The 20,693-nt window shown below is 46.1% G+C and overlaps 1 protein-coding gene across 1 annotated transcript in view; it reads right to left on the minus strand.

Moving 5' to 3' along the window:
* The window catches only part of AGBL1 (AGBL carboxypeptidase 1), a 732,367-nt gene that overhangs the window by 370,776 nt on the left and 340,898 nt on the right, over positions 1 to 20,693 (minus strand). Inside the window, 1 exon segment of the mRNA XM_084816379.1 lies at positions 196 to 372. Within this exon segment, the coding sequence (XP_084672505.1) occupies positions 196 to 372 (177 nt within the window).

Here is a 20,693-nt window from a genome sequence, read left to right on the forward strand (position 1 = left end):
TGTTCTTAACATTATTGCTGGTTTTATTGTTGGCTTTCATTGTGTTTATGTTTGTATCACTTAATATTTGACCTGTTGTTCTGTATTGTATTGCTGTAAGCCACCTCGGGAGGGCTTCTGCCCTGAAAGGCAGCCAAGAAATATTTTACATACATACATACATACATACATACATACATACAAGCATCACAGTACCTTGTAGAGGCCATGGCTGCAACCACAGTAGGTGCTTTCCATGGTGTAGCTCCTCAACACTCCCATTTCTCGCCAAACCACGACTCGTGCTGTAGAGCCACGTGACTTCTCCACCAGGAAGCTGCAGCTGCTCAGGAGGAACGCAGGAGCCACTTTGTCCAAGATCTTTGCCAGGGTCTGGAACACAGAGAATGAAACCACCCTCAGCAACATGTGGTCTTTTGTTGGATTTCTTCTTTTTTTAAAAAAGAAAGGAAATGTTAAGAGCTTCAGCTGTGAACTGGGATATCCCAGATTTAAATCTCATCGCAGTGATAAATCCACTGGATGTCCTGACAGAAACCATTATCTCTTGGCCTCAACCCCTACTTGACCAATAAGGATGATGAAGATGATGATGATGGTAATAACAATGGCTACAATGCTGGACTGTTGTGTGTCCCTATTGGGCATGGAGGGCCACACTGAGATGAGAACACCTCAGTCCCCTCATACCCACTCAAGTAGCCTGCCAGCAAATTATTTTGCCCAGATTCTACTGGCCCATACTAAGCATAGGGATATTGTGAGCACACAACAGCAAGGTGGAGTCCAACGGGCTCCTCCCCCCATGATCGCCCCCCTGGATGCTGCTCGTTGAGCCTCTGACGTTGTAGAAATGGCCCTGTATGGCTGCCTTTTTTCACAACATGAAATATATGGAAATTATGGGGGCCTGTTCTTGGGACAAAATGGTAGCTCACAGCAAGGAGCAGGCAGCTGCAGAGCACTCCCAGACCCCTTGCTGAGCCCTCCCGGGCTCGTGCGGCCCAGTGAGTATGGGTGGGTGGTAGCAGTGACTGGTTGGGCATGGGCACTCAGCGAACATGGGTGAGTCTGTCCATCCCTAACTAAGCATTCCCTAATAATGAATAGCAGAGCTATGGAAATTCAGGAGGTGGGGTTTAGGTTTTCCCCCTCCAATTTTTGGCCTGAACTTCCACCATCACCCCACGGGGAGTGGAGTGGAAATAGAAAACAAAAAGTCTCCATTGAATTCCCCTCCCCCTTCCAATGGAAATATGTGCTTTTTCCTAACAACTGACCCATAGTGAGAGGTGAAATTTGGGTTGAAAATTGGAGGGGGGAAGTTTAAATCCCCCCCCCCGAATTGCCATGATCACTATCCAAACTGGGTCCAAACATGCTTTCACAGAGGTAAATAAGCCGACCACTCATAGCTCTGGTATGTGTGATTAGCAGAATGTTAATTGTTAATTGTGTGGCGAGCCTCCGCAGATAGAGGAAGTTCTCATCTTCACATGGAGGGTGTCGGATGTGACAATGGAGCGAGGCAGGGCTGGAGTGCTCCCTCTCCTCACACGTTGCTTCTGCACATTAAGAAGAATCCCTGAAAAGGGCTTGCATATCTTTCCAATTTTAGGTTGACAAGTGGAAAGCCAGGCAACAATACTCAAGGCAAGGGGCCAGATTTGGCCCAGACATTTCCAGTTGCTGACTGGCCCATATTGAATGAAGAATGATTAGGGGTGTGTATTCATTTTTTTAAAATGAATGGAAAACACGACAAATGAGCTCCAGTTCTTTTGTTCTTTTAGAGGTAGAAGAACCAGGGATGCTCGAGCTTGCTGGAATTCTCCAAACATAACTTCAATACTCAATTTGGCTTGCTCCCATTCTCGTTTGCAACCTATTTTTCAGTCCGTTTCAATGTGTGCATTTTTCAAAAGGTGTGTGTTTTTCAAAAAGTGTGCATTTTTAAAGTTGCACATTTTGCAAACATGAACGCAAGTTCAGGAATTTGCAAGCAGTTTTGGAGAACATGGACTCCCATCATGTTTGTTTATGTTCAGAGTTGCGAACAGAGTACTTTCGAGTGATTTGTGAACTGAAATGAAATTTTCATATATCCCTACATTCTTTTTCATAATAAAAATGAATGGGAATCAAAATCTAGTCATTTCAATGGGATCCTTGGTGGAACAGCCTGTACAGGTCAAAGAAAGGTTACTGGGAAGGAGAAATTAAAAGAGAATGTAGGCTGCACCTGTCTACCTTTTCAGTTGCCTATAAATTCAGTGCCTTTCTTCCATCTATCTGAAATTTGGCAGATCCGATCATTTGGAAGGCTAGTAGAATGCCTGAAAATGTCATGCCAATAGGATGAAAAACCACAGGCAGCAAAACACTGGCCTAGTCTGCCATTATAATTATTGGCAAACAAAAATGATTCAAAGTTATGGAAAAGAATGAACTACTTCCAAATCAGTAATGAAGCCAATATAAGGAAATGAATTAAACTTCGAATGATGAAATTGTATGGAATAACTAAACAAACATAAAATATTATTGCACAAATGTGAAAAACTTTGAACACAAGGAAAAGCACCATAAATATATAATATTTAATGGTAATGATAATGATAACAAAAACAATAATAAAGACAGCAACTACAACTCTAGATTGCCTATAAGAACTAGGCACTGTGTATAGAATGAAAACATCATACAGGGAAAGGACAATGGAAGGGAAAGTAGAAAAGGGAAATCTGTAAAATACATGAGTGAAGAGGTGAGTTTTTAATCAGGTGATTATACCAATAGAAGGAGCGAGGTGGATGCCTGGGAAAAAATGATGGGGAAAGATGAAAGATCTTCCAAAGATGGGGAGCAGCAGTTATTATTACTTGTAGCAAACTTAGAATCATAGAATCATAGAATAGTAGGGTTGGAAGGGGCCTACAAGGCCATCGAGTCCAACCCCCTGCTCAATGGCGGAATCCAAGTCAGAGCATCCCTGACAAATGGCTGTCCAGCCTCGTCTTGAAGGCCTCCAGTGTGGGAGAGCCCACCACCTCCCCAGGTAATATGTTCCATTGTCATATTGCTCTTAAAGTCAGGAAGTTTTTCCTGATGTTCAGCCGGAATCTGGCTTCCTGTAACTTGAGCCCATTATTCCGTGTCCTGCACTCTGGGATGATCAAGAAGAGATCCTGGCCTTCTTCTCTGTGACAACCTTTCAAGTACTTGAAGAGTGCTATCATTAGGGGTGGACGAAAGTCACTTACCTGTCCTCGAAGGACGTTCGCGGTGGGGGGGAGGCGCTTCGCTGGTCCCCCCGCGAAGTTCAGGCCGGGGGGGAGGCTTCCCACCTCGCCCGGCCGCGAACACGAAAGTTAAAAAAAAACAAAAAACGCCCCCTGATAGGCTACGTGACGATTCACGTAGCCTATCACGGCTAGATCTGCAAAGTCAGCCGTGATAGGCTACGTCAATCGTCACGTAGCCTATCACGGGTGACTTTAAAAAAAAGAAAAGCGCGTACGCTAATGGCGGCCCCCATAGGGAGCCGCCATTCGCGTTCCATATTTAGTCGCTGTAGTCTACGTAAATGTTTACGTAGACTACGGCGAAAATAAGGGCAACGCAAATAGCGTTGCCCTTATTTTCGCTGTAGTCTACGTAAACATTTACGTAGACTACAGCGACCAAATAAGGAAGGGGAATGGCGGCTCCCTATGGGGGCCGCCATTATCCGTACACACTTTTTTTTTTTTTTTTAAGCCACCCGTGATAGGCTACGTGACAATTGACATAGCCTATCACGGCTGACTTTGCAAATCTAGCCGTGATAGGCTACGTGAATCGTCACGTAACCTATCAGGGGGTGTTTTTTTTCTTTCTTTCATTGCAATGGCGGCAGCAGCAGCCGGTCGAAAGACCGGCTGCCGCTCCCGCCTCGCTCGAACACCCGCCGAACCGCCGGCTGGACCAGCCACCGGGAGGGACATTCGGTGAAGGTAAGTCCCGTCCTGGGGGGGTGAGGGGGGCAGGGGGGGTTCGGAGGATTTCTCCCTGAAACATGTTCGGGGGGCCGAACATGTTGGCGCTCGGCCCCCCGAAGTTTCGGGGAGAAATTCTCCGCCAACCCTAGCTATCATATCTCCCCTCAGTCTTCTCTTCTCAAGGCTAAACATGCCCAGTTCTTTCAGTCTCTCTTCATAGGGCTTTGTTTCCAGTCCCCTGATCATCTTTGTTGCCCTCCTCTGAACCCTCTCCATCTTGTCTGCATCCTTCTTAAAGTGTGGTGCCCAGAACTGGACACAGTACTCCAGATGAGGCCTAACCAGTGCTGAGTAGAGGGGAAGTAGTACTTCCCAGGATTTGGAAGCGATGCTTCTATTAATGCAGCCCAAAATAGCATTTGCCTTTTTGGCAGCCACATCACATTGTTGGCTCATATTCAGCTTGTGATCGACAACAATTCCAAGATCCTTCTCGCTTGTAGTGTGGTTGAGCCACATATCCCCCATCTTGTAACTGTGCATTTGGTTTCTTTTTCCTAGGTGTAGAACTTGGCATTTGTCCCTATTAAATGCCATTCTGTTGTTTTCTGCCCAGCGCTCCAGTCTATCCAGATCACTTTAAATTTTGTTTCTGTCTTCCAAAGTATTAGCTATCCCGCCCAATTTTGTGTCATCTGCAGATGTGATCAGCATTCCCTGCACCTCCTCCTCCAAGTCATTAATAAAAATGTTGAAGAGCACTGGGCCCAGGACTGAGCCCTGCGGTACCCCACTCGCTACCTCTCCCCAGTTTGAGAAGGTCCCATTGATAAGCACTCTTTCAGTCCGATTCTGTAGCCAACTGTGGATCCACCGGATCGTTGTTTCATCTAGCCCACTTTGAGCTAGTTTGCTCATCAGGATATCATGGGGCACTTTGTCGAAAGCTTTGCTGAAGTCGAGGTAAATGATGTCTACAGCATTCCCACGGTCTACAAGGGAGGTTACTTGATCAAAAAATGAGATCAGATTTGTCTGGCAGGACTTGTTTTTGACAAATCCATGTTGGCTTCGAGTAATCACGGCATTGTTGTCAAGGTGCTTCCAGATGGATTTCTTTATGATCTGCTCCAGAATTTTCCCAGGGATTGATGTCAGACTGACTGGTCTGTAGTTCCCAGGTTCCTCCTTTTTACCCTTTTTGAAGATAGGGACAACGTTAGCCCTCCACCAGTCATCTGGCACTTCCCCCGTCCTCCATGATTTCTCAAAGAGAATAGACAGCGATTCTGAGAGTTCTTCTGCCAGTTCCTTTATGACTCTAGGATGCAGTTCATCTGGCCTGGAGATTTGAACTCATTCAAAGTAATGAGGTGTTCCTTGACCATATGCCTGTCGATCTCAAGCTGCAATCCTGCCCCTTCAGCCTGTACTTCGCCTTTGCCAAGGGGGTCATAGACCCTCTTTTGGGAGAAGACTGAGCCAAAGTAGGAATTGAGCACCTCTGCCTTTTCTTTGTCATCTGTTATCATTTTGCCATCCTTATTTAATAGCTGAACCACCATTTCTTTCCTCTGCCTTTTACTATGCACGTAGCTGAAGAAAGCCTTTTTGTTGTTTTTAACATCCCTTGCTAACCTCAGCTCATTCTCAGCTTTAGCCTTCCTGACGCCATCCCTGCAATTCTGTGCTATCTGCCTGTACTCTTCCTTTGTTACTTGGCCTTCTTTCCACTTCCTATATGTGTCCTTTTTTGTTTTCAGGTCATCCCTAAGCTTTTTGTGAAGCCACATTGGCTTCTTCTGTTGTCTTCCACCTTTTCTTCTTGTTGGAATTGCTTGTGATTGTGCCTTGAGAATTTCCTTTTTTAAAAACTCCCACCCATCTTGGACTCCTTTTCTCACTAGCATCGCTTGCCATGGGACTTTACTGATCATTGTTCTGAGTTTATGAAAATCAGCTTTCCTAAAATCCAGGGTACGCGTTTGACTACACTTGGCTTTTGCTTCCCTTAGAACCAAGAACTCAAGTACAACATGGTCGCTTTCCCCCAGAGTTCCTGTAACTGCTACTTTATCCACTAAGTCATCTCTGTTGGTTAGGATCAAGTCAAGGATAGCCGATCCTCTAGTTCCTTCCTCTACTTCATGTAGGAGGAAGTTATCCACCACTCAAGTCAGGAATTTCCTGGAGGGGCCATGTTTTGCAGAATTTGTCTCCCAACAAATATCGGGGAAATTGAAGTCCCCCATTACTACTACATCATGCTTCCTTAAAACATTGGCTATTTGCTTTTCAAAAGTTTCATCCTTGTCTTCTCCTTGATTGGGTGGCTGGTAGTAGACTCCGACCACCAGGTTCATTTTATTCTTTGCTCCATTTATTTCAACCCAGATGCTCTCGATGGGGCTACCAAGCTCATCCTCCTGTATTTCTGTGCAGAGATATGTATTTTTCACATACAGTGCAACCCCACCTCCCTTTCTGTTCCTCCTGTTCTTTTTGAACAAGTTATATCCTTCAATTGCTGTATTCCAGTCATGAGAGTCATCCCACCAAGTCTCAGTTATACCTATCAGGTCATAATTTCCCTCTTGTATTAAGAGTTCAAGTTCGTTCTGTTTGTTTCCCATACTCTGGGCATTAGTATATAGACATCAAAGACCATGTGCTTCATAGTCTGGCTTTCTTCCTACATGTGTCTGAAGACTATTATTGGGCGCTATCAGAGCTGTTCTCTCCATTGCAGTGCATGCGCCTATGTCCATTGTTACCCCCAACATTACATCTCCCTTCCCCGTAGGATTCAGTTTAAAGCCCTCCTGATGAAGTTCTTCATGCTGTGGCCAAACACATTCTTCCCATCCTTTGTGAGGTGCAACCCATCCCTAGCCAACAGCCCATCTTCCAGGAAGTATAGCCCGTGGTCCCAGAATCCAAATCTCTCTCGTCGGCACCACCTTTGTAGCCAGCCATTCACCCGGAGTATTTTTCGTTCCCTTTCTATCCCTCTTCTAACTACTGGAAGGATGGATGAGAAAACTATCTGGGCCCCAAAGTTCTTGAGTTTCCTTCCCAAAGCTTCAAAGTCTGACGTGATCTCTTCGTAGCTCCGCTTGGCGGTATCATTTGTTCCCACATGGATGAGAAGAAAGGGATACCTGTCAGTGGGCTTTATGAGTGCAGGCAACCTTTCAGTCACGTCTCTAATCTGTCCTCCCGGGAGACAACATACCTGGCGAGTCCATGGGTCTTCGCGACATACTTGGGTCTCGATCCCACGCAGCAAGAAGTCTCCCACTACTACCACTCTTCTCTTCTTCTTCTTGTAGGCCTGGGTTTCATCACCTCTGTTTGACTGACCTTTAGCCTCTTGCTCACTCTCATGCAGGTTCCCCTGTGATTCTTCCTCTGCAGGCTGTCCTCCAGTCTCATCCACAAGTACCTGGAATCGGTTCCACAGCTCCACTGCTTCCACTGGTGCAGAGTGGCGTCTAGTTCTTCTTCTCCTAACTGTCACCCTTTTCCAAGGAGTATCCTCTATTCCATTTTTCTTCACCTCAGCATTTCCCACTGCCTCATCTTGCTGTTGCTCTTCAAGCTTCTGGTCTGCCCTTTGCTGCTGTAGTTCCCCCATTCTGTCCAAGAACTCTTCGTGTTCTCTTATTCCCCGGAGGGTCGACAGTCGCCGCTCCAGTCCACTTACTTTTTCCTCCAGCAGCGTGATCAACTTGCACTTGTTGGAGGTGTAGGCCATGTTGTTCTCAGGCAAGAAAACAAACATTGCGCACACCTTGCAGGTCACCACCACTGGAGAGTCTTGTCCTTCCATAGCCTCTTTTCCCTTTTTGTGTCTAGCTTTGTGATTGTTCTAGACTAGCCTGTGCCTGCTCCTCTACTCAGTAGAGGTTAAAAGCAGAGTCCCACTGGTGTGAAAGTGTGTGTTACAAGACAAAGAAATGGAAAAAAGTTAGTTAAAATAAAAAATAAAAATAATAAAAAAAAATGTTAGGGGCCTCCCCCTTGACCTCCCCTGGCCAACTCCTGTTTGCTCCCCCTCTTCACTCGCTCTGTTCGCTCGCTTTCTGGGAGCTTGCCTGCTTCTGTAGTCCCTGGACCAGCTGGAGCAGCTTGCTCTGCTCTGCTCTGCTCTGCTCAGCTGGGAGGCGGGAAACAGACTGAAGCTTCCCGCCCAGTCAGCTGCTGGGAGTACTCAGGCCACACCCCTCCAATTCAGTTGGAGCTCTCAGAAGCACCTGGTGAGCTCACAGCCAATCAGAAGGATAAAGGGCAGCCCCCTGGGCTTCCTGCAACCCACTTACCTCTTAGCTTGATGGGCTGTGTAGAGCCATGTTCAGAGACAATACAAAAGCCAGAGATGTGCGACAGCCAGCACAGCGTAGTGGTTAGAGTGATGGTCTGGGACTTGGGAGATTCAGATTCTAGTCCCCACTCGGGCCATAAAGGTCACTGGGTGATTTTGGGCCAGTCACTGACTCTCTAGCAAACCTACCTCACAGAGTTGTTGTGAGGATAACACTTTACACACTAAAGAATTTGCAAACTGATGCAAAAATAGGATGCTATTACCTTGTTCTTGAAAAAATACTAATATTACATATAGTGAAACAGAACGATTTGTCCATTCCTAACACTTAGCAATAGAGAGGAGGGGAAGGGGACTGCCTACTATGGGTTCATAATACCAGCTATTCTTCTTTTCAAACAGATTGTAACTAAAGATTAGTTGTGTCTTCTTAACATCTATGTGTATCTGCCTCTAATTTTATATATATATATATATATATATATATATATATATATATATACACACATACACACACACACACACACACATACACACACACACTTTACACACTAAATAAACTTTTGGAGAAAACCAGTACAATATCCATTCAGGCAGTATTTAGCTGTTATATATACATACACTTTTCTTTTTTACCTGAGCGCATGATGCCACCTATGGTTACAAAAGTGAATGGAATTATTTCCTCTTGTGAATCCTGTTTGTTTGCGTTCACATTTTATGGCCAGTGGCTTTTGATGCTTCATGTCGTTTTAATGCTGTGCCAAAAAATTTCTCCTGCTTTATTTTCAACTATTCTCATTCAATTTGATAGAAAAGAAATTGCTTTTGAAAAGGAAATTAAAGTAGGAGAAATTTGGGTGAAATTCTCATGGGTTACGATCAGGGTTTCTGTACTTCCTTTACTTAGGAGGTGACTGAGGAGTGAGTACTAGTGCCCTGTATTTCATTGTACAATCATCTCTCTGCAACTGCATTAGAGTCAAGATGTATCCACAAACCACAATCACCCCTCAACAATTTAACATTTGGAAAGTCCTGGGGAAAGTGCTGGGTCCTAAGAATGAGAACTAGAGCTGAGCCAGTTTATCAGAAAAATCCTGAGATTTTTTTTTTCTTTTTCTTACCCACCCTCCTAGAAATAAAGGCTACTTTGCAGGATTCCCCCAAATTTTCTTCCCCATATTTGGGTGGGGTTTGCCCTCCCCCCATATGCCCAGGAATGATGCTAGGTATGGGGCATTGTGAAGAATGCAAAATGGGGGGCAGGCTGCCAACGCACTTGCTGCTGTCACAGTGACCATGCAAAAACCAAAAACCCTTAGGAAACAAGCTGTGCTATGACCCTTGCCAGTGGTGAGCCCTACCTGAGAGAAATTGTTGGGGAATTTCTCCTCCCACTGGAGAAATTTGGTGAAATTATCCTCCCCATTTTTCTACCCACACATAAGAGTGGAGAATTTTGAGAAGTCATCTGGGCACAGCTCTAGTTTTCTTCCTATAGTTAGCATGATTAACCGATGCTAAAGGATTGTAGCTCGCTGCTTAGGAGAAATACGTATGGATGTGGCAGACATATTGACCATTTAAAATTAGAAACTGGGAGAAATTGGTGTGTTTTTCTAAAGTGTATTTGGTACTCTCCCTCTCTCTCTCTCTCTCTCTCTCTCTCTCCCCCTCTCACGTACACACATAGACACTTGTGTGGTCTTCCTTACTGATAAACAGCAGGCAGGCATACACACACATTCTCTTGATCACACACACCACACAAAGGCACAGAAATTGTCATTCAGACAGGACAGCATAAAGGATAAGCCTTTGCTTGTCACTCTCAGGCAACCTGGAGATGCACGTTTCTGCTTTCCCCCTGTCCTGTACTGTCCCTGTCCAACATAGGGATGGCACAGGCACCCGATTCTGTCTGGGAATCCAGCGGAACTGCCCCTTCCCACACCCCCAAGTGCCGCTCGCCTAGCCCCTGCCCCTGCCACTACCCTGCCCATGCTTGGCAAATGGCTGGCACTCACCCAAGTGGCTTCGACAAGCTTTGCAGTCACCATTTTTTGAGAAATAAAATGGCGACCGCAAAAATGCACATATCTGCGTACGTGCGAGGATGCATGCTTTTGAAAATGCACATGTTCACACATACACAAATATGTGCATTCAAAAAAATGTGCATCTCATGCCTATACAAGTATGAGCATTTCGCAATGGCCATTTTGTTTTTCAAAAAATGGCAACCATGGAGCTTGATGAGGCCATCAGAGTGAATGCAGACTGCTCGCCGAGCATGGGAGGGGCTCAAGCGCAGTCCATGGACCGGTGAGCAGGAACAGGGGTGGGGCTGGGCTGGGCCAGGCCGGGCCGGCGCCCAGGGAACCCTGATGGGGGTGAATTTGCACATCCCTAGTCCAATGTACAGTGCTTGGGAAAGCATTCACCAGGAAGCTTAAAGGGATTCTGGATAGGGATGTATGGGAATTCTGTTTTTGCTCACAAAACATGCGAGCGTGTCCCATGTTAAGCCCCAAACATGAGTGGAAGGACACATCTGCCGAAAATGTTCACAAATTGCAAAAACGTGTTTCCCTTCATCTCATTCATTCCTGATTCCCAGTTCTACTTGCTCAAATTTCCTAATTTACACAAGTTCCCTCAGTGGACCGAAGCACTCCTGCTTTAGACTATGGAGGAAATTTGTGCAAATTAAGATATTTGTGCAAATTTGGGGAGATTTTCATAAAACTCCCATTTGCACAACATGAGCAGCCATCGCAAATGTGTACAGGAATTAGGCACAAGACTAGCGGTGAGACAAAGTTCAGAGCATTCTGGCGATCTCAAACATTGCTCATTTGCCCATCCCTAATGCCGGTGCCTAATCTATACAGTCCCAATCACATTGCAGTTTGGAGGAATGACCGGTATCGTAATGCCCTTATAATATGTATCTATGGTGAAGGCATATTTGGGAAACTGTATGGATCTCTTTGTCCCATCTCAAAAGGAATATTGTAAAGCTGGAGAAGGTGCAATAGAAAAGGGCAGCCAAGATGATATAGGATCTCATATCACCTAACCTGTGATGCTTTATAATGATGCCAAGAGTTGGTTCTTATCTTTGGACACCAGTCATCCAGTGAAATAGGGGTGGACGAACGTGTCAGTGTTGCTTTCTACCACATTTTTTTAAAAAAATAAATAAATCCCAAGCTCTTTCCATCCTGAATATGAAGACATTTGTGGATTTTGGCAAATTCTTATTTAAAAAAACAAACAAACCTGAAATGAAATTCTCACCCATTCCTGGTACGGTAATCAAGTACATAGAAATCAAGTGATGTCCATAGATGCACAAGATCAGTGAAAATTCTGTTTCAGTTCATTTTGACAAGACATTACCAATTTTTGCAGAGTTGTCCATGCCCAAGACAAAAAGAACTTAAGATTAGAAAAATGTGAATGTGGGAGAAACCCAAAATGACAGATTCATCCATCCAGGCCCAGGGATTTGCTTTTAAAAGACTGGGCTTGAATCCCTGTGTTTTCAACCATGTTAGCTCTTAGTTAGGGTTGCTGCCTGTTTTCTGACAGGTTCCTCATCTTTAACAGCTGCATAGCAGGTGGGTACACCATGGTTCTCCCCATGCTGGGAATTGTTGTACCTATTGAATTTGGCTGGTGCAGATGAGTGACAACAGCATCCATACAGGGCCATCTCCATGGAGATGGCCCTGTACAGACGCTATTGTGCGCAACATTAAATATATGAAAATTATGGAACACCCCCCCCATCTTGCATAAAAATGGCAGCTCGCAGCAAGAAATGGCCAGCTGTGGGTAGGGATGTATGAACTGCGTAAAATCCGCTCCATCTGTGTTTCGTGGATTGTCAGGTGCTTTTCGTTCTGTCATCTGCCCACAGGTGGATGCGAATATTTTTTTTTGTCATCATGCAGAAAAATATGCAAATAATTACATAAGTATTTATGTAAGTATTTATGTAAGTATTTACATAATTTACCTTAGTATGTAATATTTAGCGTATTGTCCCCCATTCCATTCAACGTTTCCTCAGCAGAAACTTACCTATTTTCTGACAAATGTATATGCGTAAATTTTGGGAAAGTAAAAAAATTATCTGAAAGTCCACGGACTCCACACTGCCTGAGGGGGTCACTCTGTGGCGGATTCCAAATGTTGGAATTTTAGAAATCCGAGCTCATTTTAGTTCATCTCTAATTTCTCCAGCATCCCTGGCTGCGGGGCACTCCCGGACTGCATGACACTTGGCAAGCATGCACACGAGCATCCTGTGGCTCAGAGAGTGGGGGCCAGGGGGCCAGGCACAGGGAAGTCCAAAGGACTCCCAGACTCAGTCAAGTGCTTGCAACATCAACCGACAGATTTGTCCATCACTGGCATGAAACAGTTCTCACTCTCATTTTCTTCTTAAAAACATGGATTGCTTCCACCATGTTTTCCCCCCTTGAAGTTCTGGCTGGGCTGCCAACTGACCACAAAAGGCTTACTTACTCCTTGGCCATTAAACGGAGTTTATCTGCAGAAATCAGCAGGTAAGCTTTCTGCAGCATGGAGATACGCGTGACCACCAGCTAATGTCTGAAGATAATGGAAGCAACAGAGACTGGTTCCGAAGAAGAAGAAGAAGAAGAAGAAGACCGGCAATGCTAAGTTTAGGGTCTTAATTTGCTACCCTCAAGTTCTTGGGATGTCATTCTTCAAAGACTGGTGGATTTTGTTGGGACATCCAGTTAAGGTGGATTTGCCTCGGATTCAGTATTGTGGTTAATACTGACTGGCTACCTACTGCTAGCATGCTTCTGTTATACAATGGAACATTCTAGAGATGCTCCATATCCATCTGTGCCTTGGCTAATATTCACACATGCATACACAACCAATGGCCACAAACCTCAGATACAATCTAAATCCTCTGTGAAGGTCTGAGTGTCCTCATCTTGTCTTTCCTCAACCCAACCAAATGTGTGAAAGCAAAACACCTATATGCAGATTACCCCATTCAATTTATCTCCTTAAGACAATAGAATTTGTCTTTATAATCAACCTTTTTAATGTTAATTAAATAAAATGCTGGCCTGGTAGGTAAGTGGAATGTAAGTGTGTGTGCAGTGCTCATTTGTAAACATTAGCAAATACAAATTTAATATTCTCTTTGTTCTAACCGTGTTTCTCAGGTCTCAAGCTAATGGTTCTTTCCCCTCTGTTTATTTTATCATTAATTAACTTTTAATTGTACATTTCCCCAAAAAAAATGAACAACAAGGAGATTCATTTGTAACAATGTGCCAAATGTTTGTTAAGGAGAAGAATCCTCACTCTCTACCCCCACTCTAGGGATGTATGAAATTGGCCTTACCTGGCTCCGCTGGGTTCCGCTGGGGGGGGGAGTCGCTCCGTCCCTCCACCCAGATAGGGGTGGACAAAAGTCCCTTACCTGTCGTCGAAGGACGTTCGCGGTGGGGGGGAGGCGCTTCGCTGCTCCCCCCGCGAAGTTCAGGCCGGGGGGGAGGCTTCCCGCCTCGCCCGGCCGCGAACGCGAAAGTTTAAAAAAAAAAAAAAACGCCCCCTGATAGGCTACCTGACGATTCGCAAATAGCGTTGCCCTTATTTTCGCCGTAGTCTACGTAAACATTTACGTAGACTACAGTGACCAAATAAGGAACGGGAATGGCGGCTCCCTATGGGGGCCACCATTATCCGTACGCGCTTTTTTTTTTTTAAAGTCACCCGTGATAGGCTACGTGACGATTGACGTAGCCTATCACGGCTGACTTTGCAAATCTAGCCGTGATAGGCTACGTGAATCGTCACGTAGCCTATCAGGGGGCGTTTTTTTTTTTTTCTTTGATTGGAATGGCGGCGGCAGCCGGTCGAAAGACCGGCTGCCGCTCCCGCCCCGCTCGAACACCCGCCAAACCGCCGGCCGGACCCGCCACCGGGAGGGACATTCGGTGAAGGTAAGTCCCGTCCCAGGGTGGGTGCGGGGGGTGGGGGGGTTCGGAGGATTTCTCCCCAAAACTTGTTCGGGGGGCCGAACACGTTGGCGCTCGGCCCCCCGAAGTTTCAGGGAGAAATTCTCCGCCATCCCTACACCCAGAATTCTGGCCGGCCGGCTCCACTCCGCGGAGATTCCGCAGAGCCGCTGGTCGGCTCCTCCAGCAGCCGGACATCCGGCCGCTGGGCCTGGCTAGCAGGTATGCAAATGGCGGCAGCTGTAGCCGCCGCCGTTTGCGTCCCTGTAGTCAGCCGTGATAGGCTACGTAAGTCTTTATCACGTCTGACTTTAAAAAAAAAACAACACGCGTACGCAAATGGCGGCGGCTACGGCCGCCGCCATTTGCGTTCCTTATTTTGGCCCGTCTTAGTCTACATAAATATTTACGTAGACTAAGACAGCGAAAATAAGGGGAACGCAAATAGCGTAGCGGATGCTATTTGCGTTCCCCCTTATTTTCGCCGTCTTAGTCTATGTAAATATTTACGTAGACTAAGACGGGTCAAAATAATGAACACAAATGGTGGCGGCCGTAGCCGCCATTTGCGTACACGCGTTTGTTTGTTTTTTAAAGTCAGACGTGATAGGCTATGTGAAGATTTATGTAGCCTATCACATTGTGGTTTTTTTTTTTAACCTAGCCATGATAGGCTATGTAAATCTTTACGTAGCCTATCACGTCTTTTTTTTTTTTTAACACTGGAAATGGCGGCGGCAGTGGCCAGTCGTAAGACCGTCCGCCACCGCCGCCGAAGCCACCACTGGAGCCGCCGCCGCCTGGAAGATCTGCCCCAGGTAAGTCTCATCCCGGGGGGGATCCGCGGGGGGGCGCGGGGTAGCAAGCCATTCCGCCACGGATTTCGGGGGGCCAAATGCACTGGCATTTGGCCTCACCGAGATCTGTGGCGGAATTTTCTGCCATCCCTACCCCACTCTCAGATATTTCCAAGGAGGTCAGTGAAGCAGTAGAACGCATCTCCCACCTTTCAGGGTACAGTTAGAGCTGAACCTAAATTTATCAGATGTTTTTCTAAGGATATTCTTGGTTTGGTTTGGTTTTTTTCTCTCTTCCCTTTCCCTGCCCCAGAAAAAGAAGGATACTTTACATAATTTCATTTGAATATTTTCCAAATATTTGCCATTTCCACCCCTACAATGGCCCAGATGAATGCTAGATTCTGGGTGCTGTTGACGATGCAAAATGGCATCCAAGCTGCCAACGCAGGGGCAGCAAAAAAGAAAGAAAGAAAGAAAGAAAGAAAGAAAGAAAGAAAGAAAGAAAGAAAGGAGAACTTGACACAATAGCTATGCTTCTCCCACTGATAATGGTGATTTCCCCCACATCCTGAGGACCAGTTGGAGATGTTCTCCTGCCCCTGGAGAAATTCAGTGAAATGGTCCCTTAATTTCTCTGCCAACAAATAGGGTGGAGGATTTTGAGAAGCCATTTGTGTACAGCCCTAGGTACGACTACACACAACCACACTTCCCAGAGCTCTGGGAAAGTTATGTTTCTGAAGAGGAGAGTCTCCTGTATTCATGATTTTCCAGTGTTCCAAGTCATGTGCAGAGCCTCCATGGATCCTGCGTGTGCAGCAGAATCAGTGGGCAGCAACAGAATCAGCAGAGGGTGTAAGTGGCCCATTGGATACTGCCCATTACCCTCACTTTCATCTTCCTCCCTTCTCTCTTCGCCTCCTCTCTACTGTCTACGCTAGTGCTAGATGAGTCTTTTTGGCCATTTAGTGGGGAGAACAGGTGGAAATAAATCACCCCATTGGCCATGCTAGTTATGAATGTGAATTCCAACACATCTAGAGGGCCCCAGGTTGGGAAAGACTGCTCTACTCTATCCCAAATGTTCATAGACAACAACACATACCCTTTCTTTCTGTAGGCCCTGTAATGAACAGCTTCTTCCATCCCAATTAAAGATAAGAACATCAGAAGAGCCCTGCTGGATCAGAGCAAGGGTCCATTTAGTCCAGCATTCTGTTCACACAGGGGCCAACCACTCCAAAACAGGATAAATACTGTACTGAAACCTACATGAGAGCTGGATCCAAACCCATTGCAGCCAGCAGGGAGGAAAGAAGCTAGGACTAGGGATGTACAAAACTCACTTACCTTTGCTCCGTCCCTCCCCGCAGAATCCTCGATGGGGGGGGAGGCAATCCGGTCCTCCCCCCCAGAATCCTCGACGGCCAGCTCCACTCTGCAGCCAGGCCGCAGAGCAGCCGGCCAGGGCCATCCGCAGCTGGATTTCTGGCTGCAGATGGCCTGGTGCAGACGCAAATGGCGGACGCCATAGTGGCCGCCATTTGCGTCCAGCTAGACAGCCGTGATAGGCTACGTAAGAATTTACATAGCCTTTCATGGCTAACATAAAAAAAAATGCAGCGTACGCAAATGGCAGCAGCTACAGCGGCTGCCATTTGCGTACGCTGCGGTTTGGGGGGGGTGATGCTAGCCATGATAGGCTACGTAAATTCTTACATAGCCTATCACAGTCCAAGGACGGCAATGGTGGTGGCAGCAGCCCTGCTGCAGCCGGCCAGGAGACCAGCCGCCGCCGCCGAATCCGCCGCCACTGCCGAATCCGCTGCATCCGCTCCAGGTAAGTGCCGGCCCGGGGGGATTCCCTGGGGGGGTGGGAGGCAGGAGGCCATTCCACCATGGATTCCAGGGGGGCGGATTCTAAAGAATCTGGTCTCACTGGAATCCTTGGCGGAATTCTCCGCCATTCCTAGCTAGGACCCAGGGAAACTGGAGTCAGCTCGCAGAGCTCTCAGTGGAACAGAGGGCAGAGGTGAGCATTACATAAAGCAGGGGGTTTTGAATCTCTTAGAATCATAACATCATAGAATAGTAGGGTCAGAAGGGTTCTATAAGACCATCAAGTCCAACCCCCCACTCAATGCAGGAATCCAAGTCTCCCCGAAACTTGTTCGGGGGGCTGAACATGTTGGCGCTCGGCCCCCCGAAGTTTCGGGGAGAAATTCTCTGCCATCCCTATGCTGTTGCCACTTACAGAAGTGGTGCAATAAACCAAAAACCCTGAGGGAAAAAAGAAAGAAACTGTGCTACAGCCCCTGCCAGTAGTGAGCCCTCTCTGTGAGAAACTGTGGGAAAATTTCTCCTCCCCTAGGAAAAATTCAGTGAATTCCCCCCCTCCCCCCAGTTTTTCTTCCCACAAGTAGGCTGGAGAATTTTGAGAAGCTGTTTGTGCACAGCTATATTCCAAATAGGAGAGAAGATTCTCTGTCTGAGAGGTGTGGGAACCTGTGATCCTGCAGATGCTGTTGGACTCCAATCAGCCACAGCCAGCATGGCCAATGGTCAGGGTTGATGGGAGTTGTAATCCAGAAACATCTGGAGGGCCACAGGTTGCCCACCTCTGCTCTAGCTAAAGGGCAGGTGGTGTGTTTTATATGATCCTGTAGGCACACCAGTTAGGAAACTGGCCACATAACTAGGGATGCTGGAGAAATTCGAGACAGACTAAAATAAGCTCAGATTTCTAAGAATCCAACCTGCAGAATCCCTGCAGAGTGACCCCCTCAGGCTGTGCAGAGTCCACCAACTTTCAGATGTTTTTATTTTTTACCTTCCCAAAATTTACGCCTATTTATTCATAGGAAAATACAGAAATTCTGCTGAGGAAAAGTGGAATGGAATGGGGGATAATACGCTAAATGTTACATACTCAGGTAAATTATGTAAATTCTTACAAAACCTGTTACGTAATTATTTGAGTATTCTTCCGCTTGACAAAAAAAATATTCGTATCCATCTCTGAGCGGACAATGGAACAAAAGGCGCATGACAACCCGTGAAACACAGACAGAATGGATTCTACACAGTCTGTACTGCCCTACGCATAACATACATGTGGTGAGGTTAATACCCCCACTGTCAGTCTGCAACATAAGTTTGCTTCTGGCTCATCTGTTGCAGATGCAAGACATAACTCAGCTGCCAGAAGGCGGCCTTTTGATTCTCTCTATGTGCTTGCCAACTCTTCCTGATGTTCTAAAGTTCAACTGCAACAAAGCTTCTGAAGATGTGCTGACAATAAGGTTTTTCCCACCCTACCCCACTCTAGCTCATAGGGGAGAGAGATTGAGAGAGAGAGAGAGAGAGAGGCAGAGGCAGAGGCAGAGGCAGAGGCTGGCTGAGAGAGAGACAGAGACAGACAGACAGACAGACAGACAGACAGACAGACAGACAGACAGACAGAGGCTGACAGGCTGGCAGGCTGAGAGAGAAATCTGTTTTACAGTGGCTCCATTCCTTCTTGGAGGGGCAGACCCAGAAGGTGGTGCTGGGGAACTCCTGTTCGATTCCCTCGCCATTGGCTTGTGGGGTCCCTCAGGGTTCTCTTTTGTCCCCCATGCCATTTAACATATACATGAAACCACTGGGGGAGGTTGTCTGGAGTTCTGGGGTTTGGTGTCACCAGTACGCTGATGACACCCAACTCTACTTTTCCTTTCCATCTAATTCCAAGGAAGCTGTTGGGGTGCTGAACCGGTGTCTGTCAGCAGAAATGGACTGGATGAGGGCAAACAAATTGAAGCTTAATCCAGACAAGACGGAGGTGCTCCTGGTCAGTCGAAAGGTAGATCAGGGAATAGGGATCCAGCTTGTGCTAGATGGGGTTACACTCCCCCTGAAGACACAGGTTCGCAGCTTGGGTGTACTTCTGGATTCAGCCCTGAGCCTGGATGCCCAGGTTTCAGCGGTGGCCAGGAGTGCCTTTGCACAGTTAAAGCTAGTGCACCAGCTGTGCCTGTTCCTTGAGATGTCTGACTTGGCCACAGTGACACATACCTTAGTTACATCCCATTTGGATTACTGTAACGCACTCTACGTGGGGCTGCCTCAGAAAAATGTTCGGAAAATTCAGCTGGTTCAAAGAACTGTGGCCAGACTGCTGACTGGGGCTGGTTACAGGGAGCATACAACTCCCCTGTTAAAACAGCTTCACTGGCTCCCAGTCTGTTTCTGGGCACAATTCAAAGTGCTGGTTATGTCCTATAAAGCCCTATACGGCTTGGGTCCAGGTTATCTGAAAGACCATATTCTCCTCTATGAGCCTACTCATGCCCTGAGATCCTCATGGGAAGCACTTCTCTCGCCATCATCACAGGCATGCCTGGTGGGAACACAGGAGAGGGCCTTCTCAGTGGATGCCCCAAGGCTCTGGAACTCCCTTCCCAGGGAGGCAAGAGTGGCACCCTCCTTGATATGTTTTCATAGGCATGCAAAAAAATTTTTGTTCCAGCAGGCCTTTGGGGATAACTAGTCTGGACCTGGGAAAATGTGATGTATGGATACCATTTTTGTTGTTCTGGTTGTCTTTTAATGTTTTAATATTTTTACAATTTTAATATTGATGATTTAATTATATTCTTAACTTTTGAGCAGTTGTATTTGTATTTCTATTTATAGTTTTTAATTGTAGCAGTTTTAATGTTGTAAGGCCGCCTTGAGTCCCAGTATTGGGAAAAAGGCGGGATATAAATAAATATAATAAATAAATATAATAAATAAATAAACAAATCAAGAGAAATCGAGAGAGATCGGGCTAAAGAAGGCCATGTAAGATCCTTCCTTTGGTCACTGTTTCAGCTTTCATTATATTAAGATCACTTATGGAAATACTTTAATGATGGAAGCTGCAGCTGTCCCTCAGCACTGCAAAGTGCAAAAAAAGTACAGGTATATAAACTATTTTATCCATCACACACAAATGTTATCTATCCAAATAAAAAGTTCTTAAAAGGCAGGGCGGGGGGTGGGGGGTAAAGCTGCAAGTTCTATGTGCACTTAGCTGAGTGTAAGTACCATTAAACTCAGGCCCATTCTCCACATGAAAAAGAATGGGATGGCAAAGGAGATTGGGCCACTCCAGACTGCAGGGGGAGAGATCACATTTTTCAGTGCTTGGTCTCTCGTATAAAAAAGAAAAGAAAATTCTTTGCATGGTTCTTTCTTTCTTTTCCAAATCAGAATATTAGGGAGAATTTTCTAATTAATATTACACACACACACACTGCAATCTGAAATAGTAAAGCCCATTCTGCCACCTCTGGACTCTACGACCCACTGCTACCTCATTATTCTGCTGCATGCGTAGTCCACAGAGTGGCATGATTATGGGGAAAGAGCGGATATTGAAGGATTTATTTTCCCCCTCTCCTCTAATATTAGAACTTGGGGCCATCCAATGAAATTGACTGGCAATAGATTCAGAACAGAGAAAAGGAAGTACTTCTATCTTCAAACAGCACCTAAGACAATTATAGAATACACTGCCAAAAGATGTGGTCATAGC

Source organism: Heloderma suspectum, chromosome 11 (assembly GCF_057233095.1).
Source record: "Heloderma suspectum isolate Gila_16-S chromosome 11, 16-S_ref, whole genome shotgun sequence".
NCBI lineage: Eukaryota > Metazoa > Chordata > Lepidosauria > Squamata > Helodermatidae > Heloderma > Heloderma suspectum.